The following is a 14,334-nucleotide window of genomic DNA, read 5'->3' as shown; positions in this document are numbered from 1 at the left end:
GAAGTGGCGTCACAGCCTCCGAACAGCCGTTACAATGACGTACAGAATGACCAGACCGCTCGCTGCTCGGCGGACAGCAGCGGCGAATCGGCGCTGACTTCCGGTAGTGGCAAGAAGCTGAGGGGTGCTGTGGAATCCTGGGTAAATACAGACTTCAAGGCTGCTTGTCGTCACTGATGGGACAATATGTGTTATGTTGTGGCTCTGACTGTTGGCAGACAGTAAATCTCTGTCCTAGGCACGTTGTCATGGCGACCACAGCGCTGTTTAGCCTCACAGACAAGAAAAAACAGCATGTTTCTATGGCAACCACACTCATAACACAGAGCCTGTATTTAGAAATACAGCTGTATTTCGTATTTAGTATTTCATTTAAATACGACATTGAAACCAAGCGTAACGCAGCCACCGAGTTTACAGTCAGTAAATAAAAAAAAACATTTGAGGAACAAATATGATTAAATTAAAGCTTAGTTGATTTTTTTTAACCCATTTTGCAATTATGATTTCCACTCTGTTAATAACTTAGCGACATGCATAATATATAAAATATTGAAACGATGTAAATATTTAAAATAAAGTAACAATAACAAGTTGTGCCTCTCAGTTGAAGTTACACATGGAATCAGATTACATGTTTAGACTATTTACCAAATAATGAATGGAAAGTATGTTGACCTGATGAACACAGAGCCTCTTCACAGTTCTGCCTCCATGAGGCTGCAGCAGACAGAGACCAGCACACAGTCATGACTGCTGGATGCTGATGCAGCGACTGTGCCCACAACAAATGCTTCATTCTTTCTGTAGCATCAGTGTTTCACTGCATGGGCTCTAAAAATATTTGAACCAATGCCGAATAAGAAAGTTAGTGTGTTAAACAATTTTTCTCCAGTTCAAATGATTCAGTAGGTCTTTCACAGCGGCTCAGACCCACAGACCTTGGACTGGTTGCTCTTTTCCTCCCACAAAAATGCCCATAAAAAGTTCCTGGAGGAGCAACTCTTGCAGTCAGAACACACACATTATTTATGTAATACCTTAACATACACGGAGGTTTTCCAGAGTAAAATGTAAAAAATAAAGTAAGTAGTGTAATAAAAATGAAGTCAGTTTAATCAGAAGAGGTTCATCGAATACAATGGACACTCATTTCTAGAATAATTAAAACTGAGTGAAACAGCCAAAGGAAGACAAGAAATGGAGAAAATGAAAGCATGAAACACAGTAAAGCATCAAAAAATAGAAAAGTTTATTTACAGGACATGACAGAAGTGCTCACTGACATATTGAACTGAACTGAAAGTCCTTTATTTGTCCCTCATGGGGAAACTGCAGGGTTGCAGCAGCAAAACAACGCGGAAAGAAAAATGGAAAAATATAAAGCCAACTATACAAGAAAAAGTTAAATACAATTTGTATGTAAAATTAGGATAGATATAATTAAATAAGCAACAGGAATATACTGACCGACACAACTAAGTATTAAATATAAATTAAATATAATGTAAATACAAATTAAGATATATATAATTAAGTAATAGATATAAACTGACAGATATAAACTAAATATAATTTACATAAAGATCTAAGACAGATATAATGAAATAAATAACAGAGATAAGACAACAGACATGGTGAGTGCTCCGCAGTAACGTCTGTACTTTTCAGTGTCAGATATGATCGAGCCGTGCTGTTCACCTTCTCAAACAGATTTCTAGTTCATTTACATTTTCTGATGACAGAAGCAGCCTTGTCCTCCGTCAGCAGGTCAGGAGCTCCTGAGGAGAACCTGCTCAGCTGCAGAAGAACCTCCAGAGCTGGTCTGGCTCTCCTGGCTGCTGTTCTCAACGGATCTCAAGCTTGTGACTTGATTCCAACACAGAAGTTTACTGTATCTTGGTAAATCACCAAACACAAAGTCACACACCGTGCTGGATCCCTCTCTGAATCCGCTTTTTGCCACTACCGGAAGTCAGCTGCGATTTGCCGTCTCTCAGGGGACAGCGAGCGGTCTAGTAATTCTATACGTCATTGAGCCGTTAAGTCTGTGAGCGGAAGCCCCGCCCCCTGGTCTCATCCGTGTCCTCAGCCGATGGACGTGCAGAAGGTAAGTGTGGACGGAGGTTCGCGGCTAGCCGTTAGCCGCTAGCCGTCGCCGTGTTATGGTGCTGCTTGTGTTACGGATCAAGTGGTTTCCATGTCAACTGGTGCTAGGAACGGAGCTTCCCGGTGAACTCTGTTTAACGCCTTCACGTGCTGGACGTGGCCCTTCTTTCAACCTCAGCTGTGAGCAGCGGCCGGAGGAAGCCTGTCAGCGGTTCACATGGAAACCACTTAATCCGTAACACCGCCTTCTGCCGGAATGCTGCAAGTGTCACCGCGCTAGGTGTAGCATTACACTGTAAAAATGTCACTGTTAGGTTTAACATTACACTGTAAAAGTATCACCGCGTTAGGTGTAGCATTACACTGTAAAACTCACTGCGTTAGGTGTAGCATTACACTGTAAAACTGTCACTGCGCTAGGTGTAGCATTACACTGTAAAAATGTCACTGCGCTAGGTGTAGCATTACACTGTAAAAATGTCACTGTTAGGTTTAACATCACACTGTAAAAGTATCACCGCGTTAGGTGTAGCATTACACTGTAAAACTCACTGCGTTAGGTGTAGCATTACACTGTAAAACTGTCACTGCGCTAGGTGTAGCATTACACTGTAAAAATGTCACTGCGCTAGGTGTAGCATTACACTGTAAAAATGTCACTGTTAGGTTTAACATCACACTGTAAAAGTATCACCGCGTTAGGTGTAGCATTACACTGTAAAACTGTCAACGCGTTAGGTGTTGCATTACACTGTAAAACTGTCACCACGTTAGGTGTAGCATTGCACTGTAAAAGTGTCACCGCGTTAGGTGTAGCATTACACTGTAAAAGTGTCACCGTGTTAGATGAAGTATTACACTGTAAAAGTGTCACTGTTAGGTTTAACATTACACTGTAAAAGTATCACCGCATTTTGTGTAGCATTACACTGTAAAACTGTCACCGCGTTAGGTGTAGCATTACACTGTAAAACTGTCACCGTGTTAGATGAAGTATTACACTGTAAAAGTGTCACTGTTAGGTTTAACATTACACTGTAAAAGTATCACCGCGTTACGTGTAGCATTACAATGTAAAACTGTCACCGCGTTAGGTGTAGCATTACACTGTAAAAGTGTCACCGCGTTAGGTGTAGCATTACACTGTAAAAGTGTCACCGCGTTAGGTGTAGCATTACACTGTAAAACTGTCACCGTGTTAGATGAAGTATTACACTGTAAAAGTGTCACTGTTAGGTTTAACATTACACTGTAAAAGTATCACCGCGTTACGTGTAGCATTACAATGTAAAACTGTCACCGCGTTAGGTGTAGCATTACACTGTAAAAGTGTCACCGCGTTAGGTGTAGCATTACACTGTAAAAGTGTCACCGCGTTAGGTGTAGCATTACACTGTAAAACTGTCACCGTGTTAGATGAAGTATTACACTGTAAAAGTGTCACTGTTAGGTTTAACATTACACTGTAAAAGTATCACCGCGTTACGTGTAGCATTACAATGTAAAACTGTCACCGCGTTAGGTGTAGCATTACACTGTAAAAGTGTCACCGCGTTAGGTGTAGCATTACACTGTAAAAGTGTCACCGCGTTAGGTGTAGCATTACACTGTAAAAGTGTCACCGTGTTAGATGAAGTGTTACACTGTAAAAGTGTCTCTGTTCGACAATTTGTTCTTCCATAGGGCTTGAAAGGATGATGTCAGCAGTGGAAAACGCAATGCATTGTGGGCTTCTCGGGACGCTGAAACATTTGTTTACCCCAGCTAAAGACAAGACACTGCGCTCGTGTTGTTCTTCTGGTTTTTGTTTGGCGAGTTTTTGTGAGTTAGAAACACGGCGCCATGGTGCTCTCATTAACTGCCACAGTCGTTCCACCATCGCTCTAGTGAAAAAAGAGCGAGGGATGAATCTTTCTCGTTCCCAACCTGGAAGCAGCGGCAGGGAGCAGGATATGTGAGCTAACAGACGCCGAACGGCCTGGAGAGCCGCCGTCAGACGACCAAACGTCACTTTCAACGCCGCCACGCGACACATGCTGGTGTGTTCACGGCATCTTCAGACTAGTGAGTTCTGTTACATTACTAGCGGTGTTAGCAATGTTAGCTGGTTGCTAGTGTTAGCCACACTAGCTGAGGGCAGTAGTAGCAAAGCAAACACTCTCTCTCTGTCTCTCTCTCTCTCTCTTTCTCTCTCTGTCTCTCTCTCTCTCTCTCTCTCTCTCTTTCCTCCACCTCCTTATAAATTACTTTTGAATTGATGTCTTAACTGTCCTCACAGGAGACTGACTCAGACTACCCTGGAACTGGCCTCATGTTACAGTCAGAATGTTGGTGTGTTTGTCAGGAGACCTGCTGATGAAGTGAATGAAACTCATCCTGTCATCACATCTCGACACACGGAGGTGAAAGCTGCGGATTACCCAAGATTCCAACGGAGAAGGAGACAGGAGATTGTGACGGCAGTTACTGCATCTGCTACACCTGCTACACCTGCTCCTGCTACACCTGATGTGTATCAAGCTCCACAACAGAGCCCCCTGATGGAGAATGAGCAGTGTGTTCGTTGTGAACGTATGAATAGTGAAATGAAGTCATGTGTGCTGAGTTGAACCGCTTGTTTTGTTTATCTGGACTATACGTGACCGTCTGTTTATTGTAAATAAAGTTGATGGCTGACAGCCGTCCTCTGCTTGTTTCTAATATTTAACCTGAACCTTTCATTGTCAGGACAGGTACACCTGCTCAGCTGTTACTGCTCATATGGTGACAAAACACCAGCCTCTGCTTTAATAAGTTAATCAGACGATGGTGAGAATGAATACTGTAGTTCAGGAGTTGTGTGTAAAACTTCATTTGAAAGAGAAATCCTCTGCCCAGCCTGCAGCGCCCTGCTGCTGCCATGCTTTGAGGGACACTTCACTTCCAGGCAGCCTTTTCCACAACAGGGACGGTAAGTGAGCCCAGCCGGGTCTGAACCAGGTCTGACCCAGGTCAGACCCGGGTCTGAACAGGGTCCAGCTGGTCTCGGTACGGTCCGTTGCCTTTTTGTTTTGGTCCATTTTTCCTCGTGTTTCATTGTGTCTGTCGCAGCACGGTACGTGATCATACGTAGTAAACACTAAACGTGAACGCGCTGTCCCGTATTGCCCACAATGCATTGTGAGATATCTCGTGTCCTTTCGAGCCCTATAAAACACAGAGCGAGAGTCCAACTGACAGGCTGAAGGAATGTTTTGTTTTAAAGGAAACCTGATGAGACCGACGCCTCCACCTCCATCTTCCTCCACATCCTTCCTTTCCTGATCCTGGTCCTGCTCCTGTCCTGGTCCCTGTCCTGGTCCTGGTCCCGGTCCCTATCCTAGTCCTGGTCCTGGTCCCTATCCTAGTCATGACCCTGGCCCCTGTCCCTATCCTAGTCCTGGTCCTGGTCCTGGTCCCGGTCCTGCTTCCTACAGGCGTCTGTCAGTTGATATAAGTCTGTGAAATAAAAATCAGACAATAAAACTTTGAAATGAAACGATCCACCTTGGCTCCGCCCCCTGCTCCTCCAGCCGCCATGGCTCCGCCCCCTGCTCCTCCAACCGCCGTGGCTCCGCCCCCTGCTCCTCCAGCCGCCGTGGCTCCGCCCCCCCGGTCCGGTTGGGAGAGCAAAACGCTGACGTGCGGCTGTGTGTTGAACAGGAAGCGTTGTGCAGGATCATCGGCACGTTGGCCAATAAGAAGGAAGAGGCGGGGCTCTTCCTTCACGCTGTGGAAGACACGGTGACGGGCCTGCAGGTCAGTCGCCGCCGCCGCCGCCGGTTCAGCGACCACGTCAGGCTTCGGTTCCACCTTAGAGATCATTAGGTGCGTTCGACATGAGAAAGCCAGAGCAGACCTTTAAGATTTTTGAGCCGCCCCGCCCAGATTCGGCCTGGCGTCACTGATACGTGATACGGCGAAAAAGTAACGGAGCAATACAAAAACAGAATCCACAGATCAGAGGCCTGTTCTACCATGTCCAACAACATATGATCATTAACCACATTGCTAAAAAGCACAAATAGTAACAAAAATGATAAAATAACCAGCTCTCAGCTTTAGTAGAGCCGGAGTCTCCTCTGTTTTTTTTGGAATTTTGAATGGCACAACACTTCATATTGATTTGACCAAGCCAGTAGAGTTTGCTGTTGTTTTTTAAGCACATAATAGACTGAAAAGTTAATTTTTTTTTTTTTTTTTTGTTGACTGAGGGGGCGAGGCAGTTTGCCCCCGCCTTGACGCCTGGTCCGCACTTGCAGCAGCAGCACGCGTCACGTGAAAGAAGCCAAAACATAACTTAAAATTTAGTTTTTAAAATTTTTTTATTTCAGTTAACTGAAAATGAATTAACACAATGTGACACACAAAAGAAATTATGAATTCTTTTGTTTTTAATAAGAAAAAAATTACCCCTCTGACAGCCGGGGGAGCAAGGAGGCACAGGCGGGGGGGGGGGGGGGGGGGGGGGGGGGGGGGGGGGGGGGGCTGTAAACACCCCCCACGGTGGGAGTCATGAGAAACACAAACATGGAGAACATAGGGTTGTCCGAGTTGGAGGCAGACTTATAACTCCGCCCCACGGCTGCGCCGTCTACTTCTGGCTCCGTCTACTTCGTGTGGCTCCGCCTACCTCTGGCTTTGCCATCGTGAACGCACCTATTGGCTGACAGCAGCACGATTGGGCGGAACCAGTAACTTACATTTTGTCCAATCAGGAGGAGTCATGTCACGTGTTGTCAGAGCTGGAGGCGGAGCTCCAACTGCTGAGATCCACCCTGGAGGAGAAGGGGGCGGAGCTTCGTGACATCATCATAAAGGAAAAGCAGAGGAAGGAGGTGGAGCTTCAGGTTGGGAAATTCTCCTGGGGTTTCACCCAGGTTCTAATGAGGGGTTCTCCTGGGGATCTAACCAGGTTCTAATGAGGGGTTCTCCTGGGGATCTAACCAGGTTCTAATGAGGGGTTTTCCTGGGGTTTCACCCAGGTTCTAATGAGGGGTTTTCCTGGGGATCTAACCAGGTTCTAATGAGGGGTTCTCCTGGGGATCTAACCAGGTTCTAATGAGGGGTTTTCCTGGGGATCTAACCAGGTTCTAATGAGGGGTTCTCCTGGGGATCTAACCAGGTTCTAATGAGGGGTTCTCCTGGGGATCTAACCAGGTTCTAATGAGGGGTTTTCCTGGGGTTTCAACCAGGTTCTAATGAGGGGTTCTCCTGGGGTTTCAACCAGGTTCTAATGAGGGGTTCTCCTGGGGATCTAACCAGGTTCTAATGAGGGGTTCTCCTGGGGTTTCACCCAGGTTCTAATGAGGGGTTTTCCTGGGGTTTCACCCAGGTTCTAATGAGGGGTTTTCCTGGGGTTTCACCCAGGTTCTAATGAGGGGTTCTCCTGGGGTTTCACCCAGGTTCTAATGAGGGGTTTTCCTGGGGTTTCACCCAGGTTCTAATGAGGGGTTCTCCTGGGGTTTCACCCAGGTTCTAATGAGGGGTTCTCCTGGGGTTTCACCCAGGTTCTAATGAGGGGTTTTCCTGGGGATCTAACCAGGTTCTAATGAGGGGTTCTCCTGGGGATCTAACCAGGTTCTAATGAGGGGTTCTCCTGGGGTTTCAACCAGGTTCTAATGAGGGGTTTTCCTGGGGATCTAACCAGGTTCTAATGAGGGGTTCTCCTGGGGTTCTGCCCAGGTTCTAATGAGGGGTTTTCCTGGGGATCTAAAAATGTTCTAATGAGGAGTTCTCCTGTGGTTCCACCCAGGTTCTAATGAGGGATTCTCCTGGGGTTCTGCCCAGGTTCTAATGAGGGGTTCTACTGAGGTTCTAATGAGGGGTTCTCCTGGGGTTTCAACCAGGTTCTAATGAGGAGTTTTCCTGGGGATCTAACCAGGTTCTAATGAGGGGCTCTCCTGGGGTTCTGCCCAGGTTCTAATGAGGGGTTCTCCTGGGGATCTAAAAATGTTCTAATGAGGAGTTCTCCTGTGGTTCCACCCAGGTTCTAATGAGGGGTTCTCCTGGGGTTTCACCCAGGTTCTAATGAGGGGTTTTCCTGGGGATCTAACCAGGTTCTAATGAGGGGTTCTCCTGGGGTTTCACCCAGGTTCTAATGACTGTGGAGATGGATGCAGAAGTGGAGTGGGGTTTATCATTCACACCGGTGACAGCAGACTTTGCAGGAAGCAACACCCCGACAGACGTCTTCTTCCCCCTTTGACCCCCACCCCCAGCGTGACTGAACCCGGCCCCTTCTGATGGGAGGCAAAACCCTCTCCCAGCAGACACTTTGTATTGGACCTGGGCGGTACGCTGGTCCGGGTTTCTCTGGATCACCTGAAACCTGCACAAGTTGTGCCAGAGGAGCCGGTGCGGGTGGCACTGCCCCCTAGCTGGGGCGCCCCCCCAAGTCGGCTGCCGTTCCGGGAGCTCCTGCCCCCGCTGCCCCGCTGGCAGCTCCTGCCCCACTGGCAGCTCATGCCCCGCTGGCAGCTCCTGCCCCGCTGGCAGCTCCTGCCCCGCTGGCAGCTCATGCCCCACTGGCAGCTCATGCCCCGCTGGCAGCTCCTGCCCCCGCTGTCCCACTGGCAGCTCCTGCCCCGCTGGCAGCTCCTGCCCCACTGGCAGTTCCTGCCCCGCTGCCCCGCTGGCAGCTCCTGCCCCGCTGTCCCACTGGCAGTTCCTGCCCCGCTGGCAGCTCCTGCCCCCGCTGCCCCGCTGGCAGTTCCTGTCCCGCTGGCAGCTCCTGCCCCGCTGCCCCGCTGGCAACTCCTGCCCCGCTGTCCCACTGGCAGTTCCTGCCCCGCTGGCAGCTCCTGCCCCGCTGGCAGCTCCTGCCCCCGCTGCCCCACTGGCAGCTCCTGCCCCGCTGGCAGCTCCTGCCCCGCTGGCAGCTCCTGCCCCGCTGGCAGCTCCTGCCCCCGCTGCCCCGCTGGCAGCTCCTACCCCTCTGGCAGCTCCTGCCCCTCTGGCAGCTCCTGCCCCGCTGTCCCACTGGCAGTTCCTGCCCCGCTGGCAGCTCCTGCCCCGCTGCCCCGCTGGCAGCTCCTGCCCCTCTGGCAGCTCCTGCCCCGCTGTCCCACTGGCAGTTCCTGCCCCGCTGGCAGCTCCTGCCCCCGCTGCCCCGCTGGCAGTTCCTGTCCCGCTGGCAGCTCCTGCCCCGCTGCCCCGCTGGCAACTCCTGCCCCGCTGTCCCACTGGCAGTTCCTGCCCCGCTGGCAGCTCCTGCCCCGCTGGCAGCTCCTGCCCCCGCTGCCCCACTGGCAGCTCCTGCCCCGCTGGCAGCTCCTGCCCCGCTGGCAGCTCCTGCCCCGCTGGCAGCTCCTGCCCCCGCTGCCCCGCTGGCAGCTCCTGCCCCGCTGGCAGCTCCTGTCCCACTGGCAGTTCCTGCCCCGCTGCCCCGCTGGCAGCTCCTGCCCCGCTGTCCCACTGGCAGTTCCTGCCCCGCTGGCAGCTCCTGCCCCCGCTGCCCCGCTGGCAGTTCCTGTCCCGCTGGCAGCTCCTGCCCCGCTGCCCCGCTGGCAACTCCTGCCCCGCTGTCCCACTGGCAGTTCCTGCCCCGCTGGCAGCTCCTGCCCCGCTGGCAGCTCCTGCCCCCGCTGCCCCACTGGCAGCTCCTGCCCCGCTGGCAGCTCCTGCCCCGCTGGCAGCTCCTGCCCCCGCTGCCCCGCTGGCAGCTCCTACCCCTCTGGCAGCTCCTGCCCCTCTGGCAGCTCCTGCCCCGCTGTCCCACTGGCAGTTCCTGCCCCGCTGGCAGCTCCTGCCCCGCTGCCCCGCTGGCAGCTCCTGCCCCTCTGGCAGCTCCTGCCCCGCTGTCCCACTGGCAGTTCCTGCCCCGCTGGCAGCTCCTGCCCCGCTGCCCCGCTGGCAACTCCTGCCCCGCTGTCCCACTGGCAGTTCCTGCCCCGCTGGCAGCTCCTGCCCCGCTGGCAGCTCCTGCCCCCGCTGCCCCACTGGCAGCTCCTGCCCCGCTGGCAGCTCCTGCCCCGCTGGCAGCTCCTGCCCCGCTGGCAGCTCCTGCCCCCGCTGCCCCGCTGGCAGCTCCTACCCCTCTGGCAGCTCCTGCCCCTCTGGCAGCTCCTGCCCCGCTGTCCCACTGGCAGTTCCTGCCCCGCTGGCAGCTCCTGCCCCGCTGCCCCGCTGGCAGCTCCTGCCCCTCTGGCAGCTCCTGCCCCTCTGTCCCACTGGCAGCTCCTGCCCCGCTGTCCCACTGGCAGTTCCTGCCCCGCTGGCAGCTCCTGCCCCCGCTGCCCCGCTGGCAGTTCCTGTCCCGCTGGCAGCTCCTGCCCCGCTGCCCCGCTGGCAACTCCTGCCCCGCTGTCCCACTGGCAGTTCCTGCCCCGCTGGCAGCTCCTGCCCCGCTGGCAGCTCCTGCCCCCGCTGCCCCACTGGCAGCTCCTGCCCCGCTGGCAGCTCCTGCCCCGCTGGCAGCTCCTGCCCCGCTGGCAGCTCCTGCCCCCGCTGCCCCGCTGGCAGCTCCTACCCCTCTGGCAGCTCCTGCCCCTCTGGCAGCTCCTGCCCCGCTGTCCCACTGGCAGTTCCTGCCCCGCTGGCAGCTCCTGCCCCGCTGCCCCGCTGGCAGCTCCTGCCCCTCTGGCAGCTCCTGCCCCTCTGTCCCACTGGCAGCTCCTGCCCCGCTGGCAGCTCCTGCCCCCGCTGCCCCACTGGCAGCTCCTGCCCCGCTGGCAGCTCCTGCCCCGCTGGCAGCTCCTGCCCCCGCTGCCCCACTGGCAGCTCCTGCCCCGCTGGCAGCTCCTGCCCCGCTGGCAGCTCCTGCCCCGCTGGCAGCTCCTGCCCCGCTGGCAGCTCCTGCCCCGCTGCCCCGCTGGCAGCTCCTGCCCCGCTGGCAGCTCCTGCCCCGCTGGCAGCTCCTGCCCCCGCTGCCCCACTGGCAGCTCCTGCCCCGCTGGCAGCTCCTGCCCCACTGGCAGTTCCTGCCCCGCTGCCCCGCTGGCAGCTCCTGCCCCGCTGTCCCACTGGCAGTTCCTGCCCCGCTGGCAGCTCCTGCCCCCGCTGCCCCGCTGGCAGTTCCTGCCCCCGCTGTCCCACTGGCAGCTCCTGCCCCGCTGGCAGTTCCTGCCCCGCTGCCCCGCTGGCAGCTCCTGCCCCCGCTGTCCCACTGGCAGCTCCTGCCCCGCTGGCAGCTCCTGCCCCACTGGCAGTTCCTGCCCCGCTGCCCCGCTGGCAGCTCCTGCCCCGCTGTCCCACTGGCAGCTCCTGCCCCGCTGTCCCACTGGCAGTTCCTGCCCCGCTGGCAGCTCCTGCCCCGCTGGCAGCTCCTGCCCCCGCTGCCCCACTGGCAGCTCCTGCCCCGCTGGCAGCTCCTGCCCCGCTGGCAGCTCCTGCCCCGCTGGCAGCTCCTGCCCCCGCTGCCCCACTGGCAGCTCCTGCCCCGCTGGCAGCTCCTGCCCCGCTGGCAGCTCCTGCCCCCGCTGCCCCACTGGCAGCTCCTGCCCCGCTGGCAGCTCCTGCCCCGCTGGCAGCTCCTGCCCCGCTGCCCCGCTGGCAGCTCCTGCCCCGCTGGCAGCTCCTGCCCCGCTGGCAGCTCCTGCCCCCGCTGCCCCACTGGCAGCTCCTGCCCCGCTGGCAGCTCCTGCCCCCGCTGCCCCGCTGGCAGCTCCTGCCCCTCTGGCAGCTCCTGCCCCTGCTGCCCCGCTGGCAGTTCCTGCCCCGCTGGCAGCTCCTGCCCCGCTGCCCCGCTGGCAGCTCCTGCCCCTCTGGCAGCTCCTGCCCCGCTGTCCCACTGGCAGTTCCTGCCCCGCTGGCAGCTCCTGCCCCGCTGGCAGCTCCTGCCCCCGCTGCCCCGCTGGCAGTTCCTGCCCCGCTGGCAGTTCCTGCCCCACTGGCAGTTCCTGCCCCACTGGCAGTTCCTGCCCTGCTGCCCCGCTGGCAGTTCCTGCCCCACTGGCAGCTCCTGCCCCGCTGCCCCACTGGCAGCTCCTGCCCCGCTGGCAGCTCCTGCCCCACTGGCAGCTCATGCCCCGCTGGCAGCTCCTGCCCCGCTGGCAGCTCCTGCCCCCGCTGCCCCACTGGCAGCTCCTGCCCCGCTGGCAGCTCCTGCCCCGCTGGCAGCTCCTGCCCCCGCTGCCCCGCTGGCAGCTCCTACCCCTCTGGCAGCTCCTGCCCCTCTGGCAGCTCCTGCCCCGCTGTCCCACTGGCAGTTCCTGCCCCGCTGGCAGCTCCTGCCCCCGCTGCCCCGCTGGCAGTTCCTGTCCCGCTGGCAGCTCCTGCCCCGCTGCCCCGCTGGCAGCTCCTGCCCCTCTGGCAGCTCCTGCCCCTCTGGCAGCTCCTGCCCCGCTGTCCCACTGGCAGCTCCTGCCCCGCTGTCCCACTGGCAGTTCCTGCCCCGCTGGCAGCTCCTGCCCTGCTGGCAGCTCCTGCCCCCGCTGCCCCACTGGCAGCTCCTGCCCCGCTGGCAGCTCCTGCCCCGCTGGCAGCTCCTGCCCCGCTGGCAGCTCCTGCCCCCGCTGCCCCACTGGCAGCTCCTGCCCCGCTGGCAGCTCCTGCCCCGCTGGCAGCTCCTGCCCCGCTGCCCCGCTGGCAGCTCCTGCCCCGCTGGCAGCTCCTGCCCCGCTGGCAGCTCCTGCCCCCGCTGCCCCGCTGGCAGCTCCTGCCCCTCTGGCAGCTCCTGCCCCCGCTGCCCCGCTGGCAGTTCCTGCCCCGCTGGCAGCTCCTGCCCCGCTGCCCCGCTGGCAGCTCCTGCCCCTCTGGCAGCTCCTGCCCCTCTGGCAGCTCCTGCCCCGCTGTCCCACTGGCAGTTCCTGCCCCGCTGGCAGCTCCTGCCCCGCTGGCAGCTCCTGCCCCCGCTGCCCCGCTGGCAGTTCCTGCCCCGCTGGCAGTTCCTGCCCCACTGGCAGTTCCTGCCCCACTGGCAGCTCCTGCCCCGCTGCCCCGCTGGCAGCTCCTGCCCCTCTGGCAGCTCCTGCCCTGCTGGCAGCTCCTGCCCCCACTGCCCCACTGGCACCTCCTGCCCCCGCTGTCCCACTGGCAGCTCCTGCCCCGCTGACAGCTCCTGCCCCCGCTGCCCCACTGGCAGCTCCTGCCCCGCTGGCAGCCCCTGCCCCACTGGCAGCTCATGCCCCGCTGGCAGCTCCTGCCCCTGTTGTCCCACTGGCAGCTCCTGCCCCGCTGGCAGCTCCTGCCCCACTGGCAGTTCCTGCCCCGCTGCCCCGCTGGCAGCTCCTGCCCCGCTGTCCCACTGGCAGTTCCTGCCCCGCTGGCAGCTCCTGCCCCCGCTGCCCCGCTGGCAGTTCCTGTCCCGCTGGCAGCTCCTGCCCCGCTGCCCCGCTGGCAGCTCCTGCCCCTCTGGCAGCTCCTGCCCCTCTGGCAGCTCCTGCCCCGCTGTCCCACTGGCAGCTCCTGCCCCGCTGTCCCACTGGCAGTTCCTGCCCCGCTGGCAGTTCCTGCCCCGCTGGCAGCTCCTGCCCCCGCTGCCCCGCTGGCAGCTCCTGCCCCGCTGGCAGCTCCTGCCCCGCTGGCAGCTCCTGCCCCCGCTGCCCCACTGGCAGCTCCTGCCCCGCTGGCAGCTCCTGCCCCACTGGCAGCTCATGCCCCGCTGGCAGCTCCTGCCCCCGCTGCCCCACTGGCAGCTCCTGCCCCCGCTGCCCCACTGGCAGCTCCTGCCCCGCTGGCAGCTCCTGCCCCGCTGGCAGCTCATGCCCCGCTGGCAGCTCCTGCCCCCGCTGTCCCACTGGCAGCTCCTGCCCCGCTGGCAGCTCCTGCCCCACTGGCAGTTCCTGCCCCGCTGCCCCGCTGGCAGCTCCTGCCCCGCTGTCCCACTGGCAGTTCCTGCCCCGCTGGCAGCTCCTGCCCCGCTGGCAGCTCCTGTCCCGCTGGCAGCTCCTGCCCCGCTGTCCCACTGGCAGTTCCTGCCCCGCTGGCAGTTCCTGTCCCGCTGGCAGCTCCTGCCCCGCTGCCCCGCTGGCAGCTCCTGCCCCTCTGGCAGCTCCTGCCCCTCTGGCAGCTCCTGCCCCGCTGTCCCACTGGCAGCTCCTGCCCCGCTGTCCCACTGGCAGTTCCTGCCCCGCTGGCAGCTCCTGCCCCGCTGGCAGCTCCTGCCCCGCTGGCAGCTCCTGCCCCCGCTGCCCCACTGGCAGCTCCTGCCCCGCTGGCAGCTCCTGCCCCGCTGGCAGCTCCTTCCCCGCTGGCAGCTCCTGCCCCCGCTGCCCCACTGGCAGCTCCTGCCCCCGCTGCCCCACTGGCAGCTTCTGCCCCGCTGGC

At 58.4% G+C, this 14,334-nt stretch overlaps 1 protein-coding gene across 1 annotated transcript in view; it reads left to right on the top strand.

Moving 5' to 3' along the window:
* Positions 1-2,092: 2,092 nt before the first annotated feature.
* Positions 2,093-14,334, top strand: part of LOC115382479 (FSD1-like protein) — a 43,121-nt gene continuing 30,879 nt past the window's right edge. Inside the window, exons 1-3 of the mRNA XM_030084218.1 lie at positions 2,093-2,110; positions 5,791-5,886; positions 6,846-6,977. Of these exons, the coding sequence (XP_029940078.1) occupies positions 2,096-2,110; positions 5,791-5,886; positions 6,846-6,977 (243 nt within the window). The 5' untranslated portion in view covers positions 2,093-2,095. The remainder of the gene's footprint in view (positions 2,111-5,790; positions 5,887-6,845; positions 6,978-14,334) is intronic.

The sequence above is a fragment of the Salarias fasciatus genome, assembly GCF_902148845.1.
Source record: "Salarias fasciatus chromosome 7 unlocalized genomic scaffold, fSalaFa1.1 super_scaffold_4, whole genome shotgun sequence".
Lineage (NCBI taxonomy): Eukaryota > Metazoa > Chordata > Actinopteri > Blenniiformes > Blenniidae > Salarias > Salarias fasciatus.
This window is presented reverse-complemented; position numbering and strand designations above follow the sequence as displayed.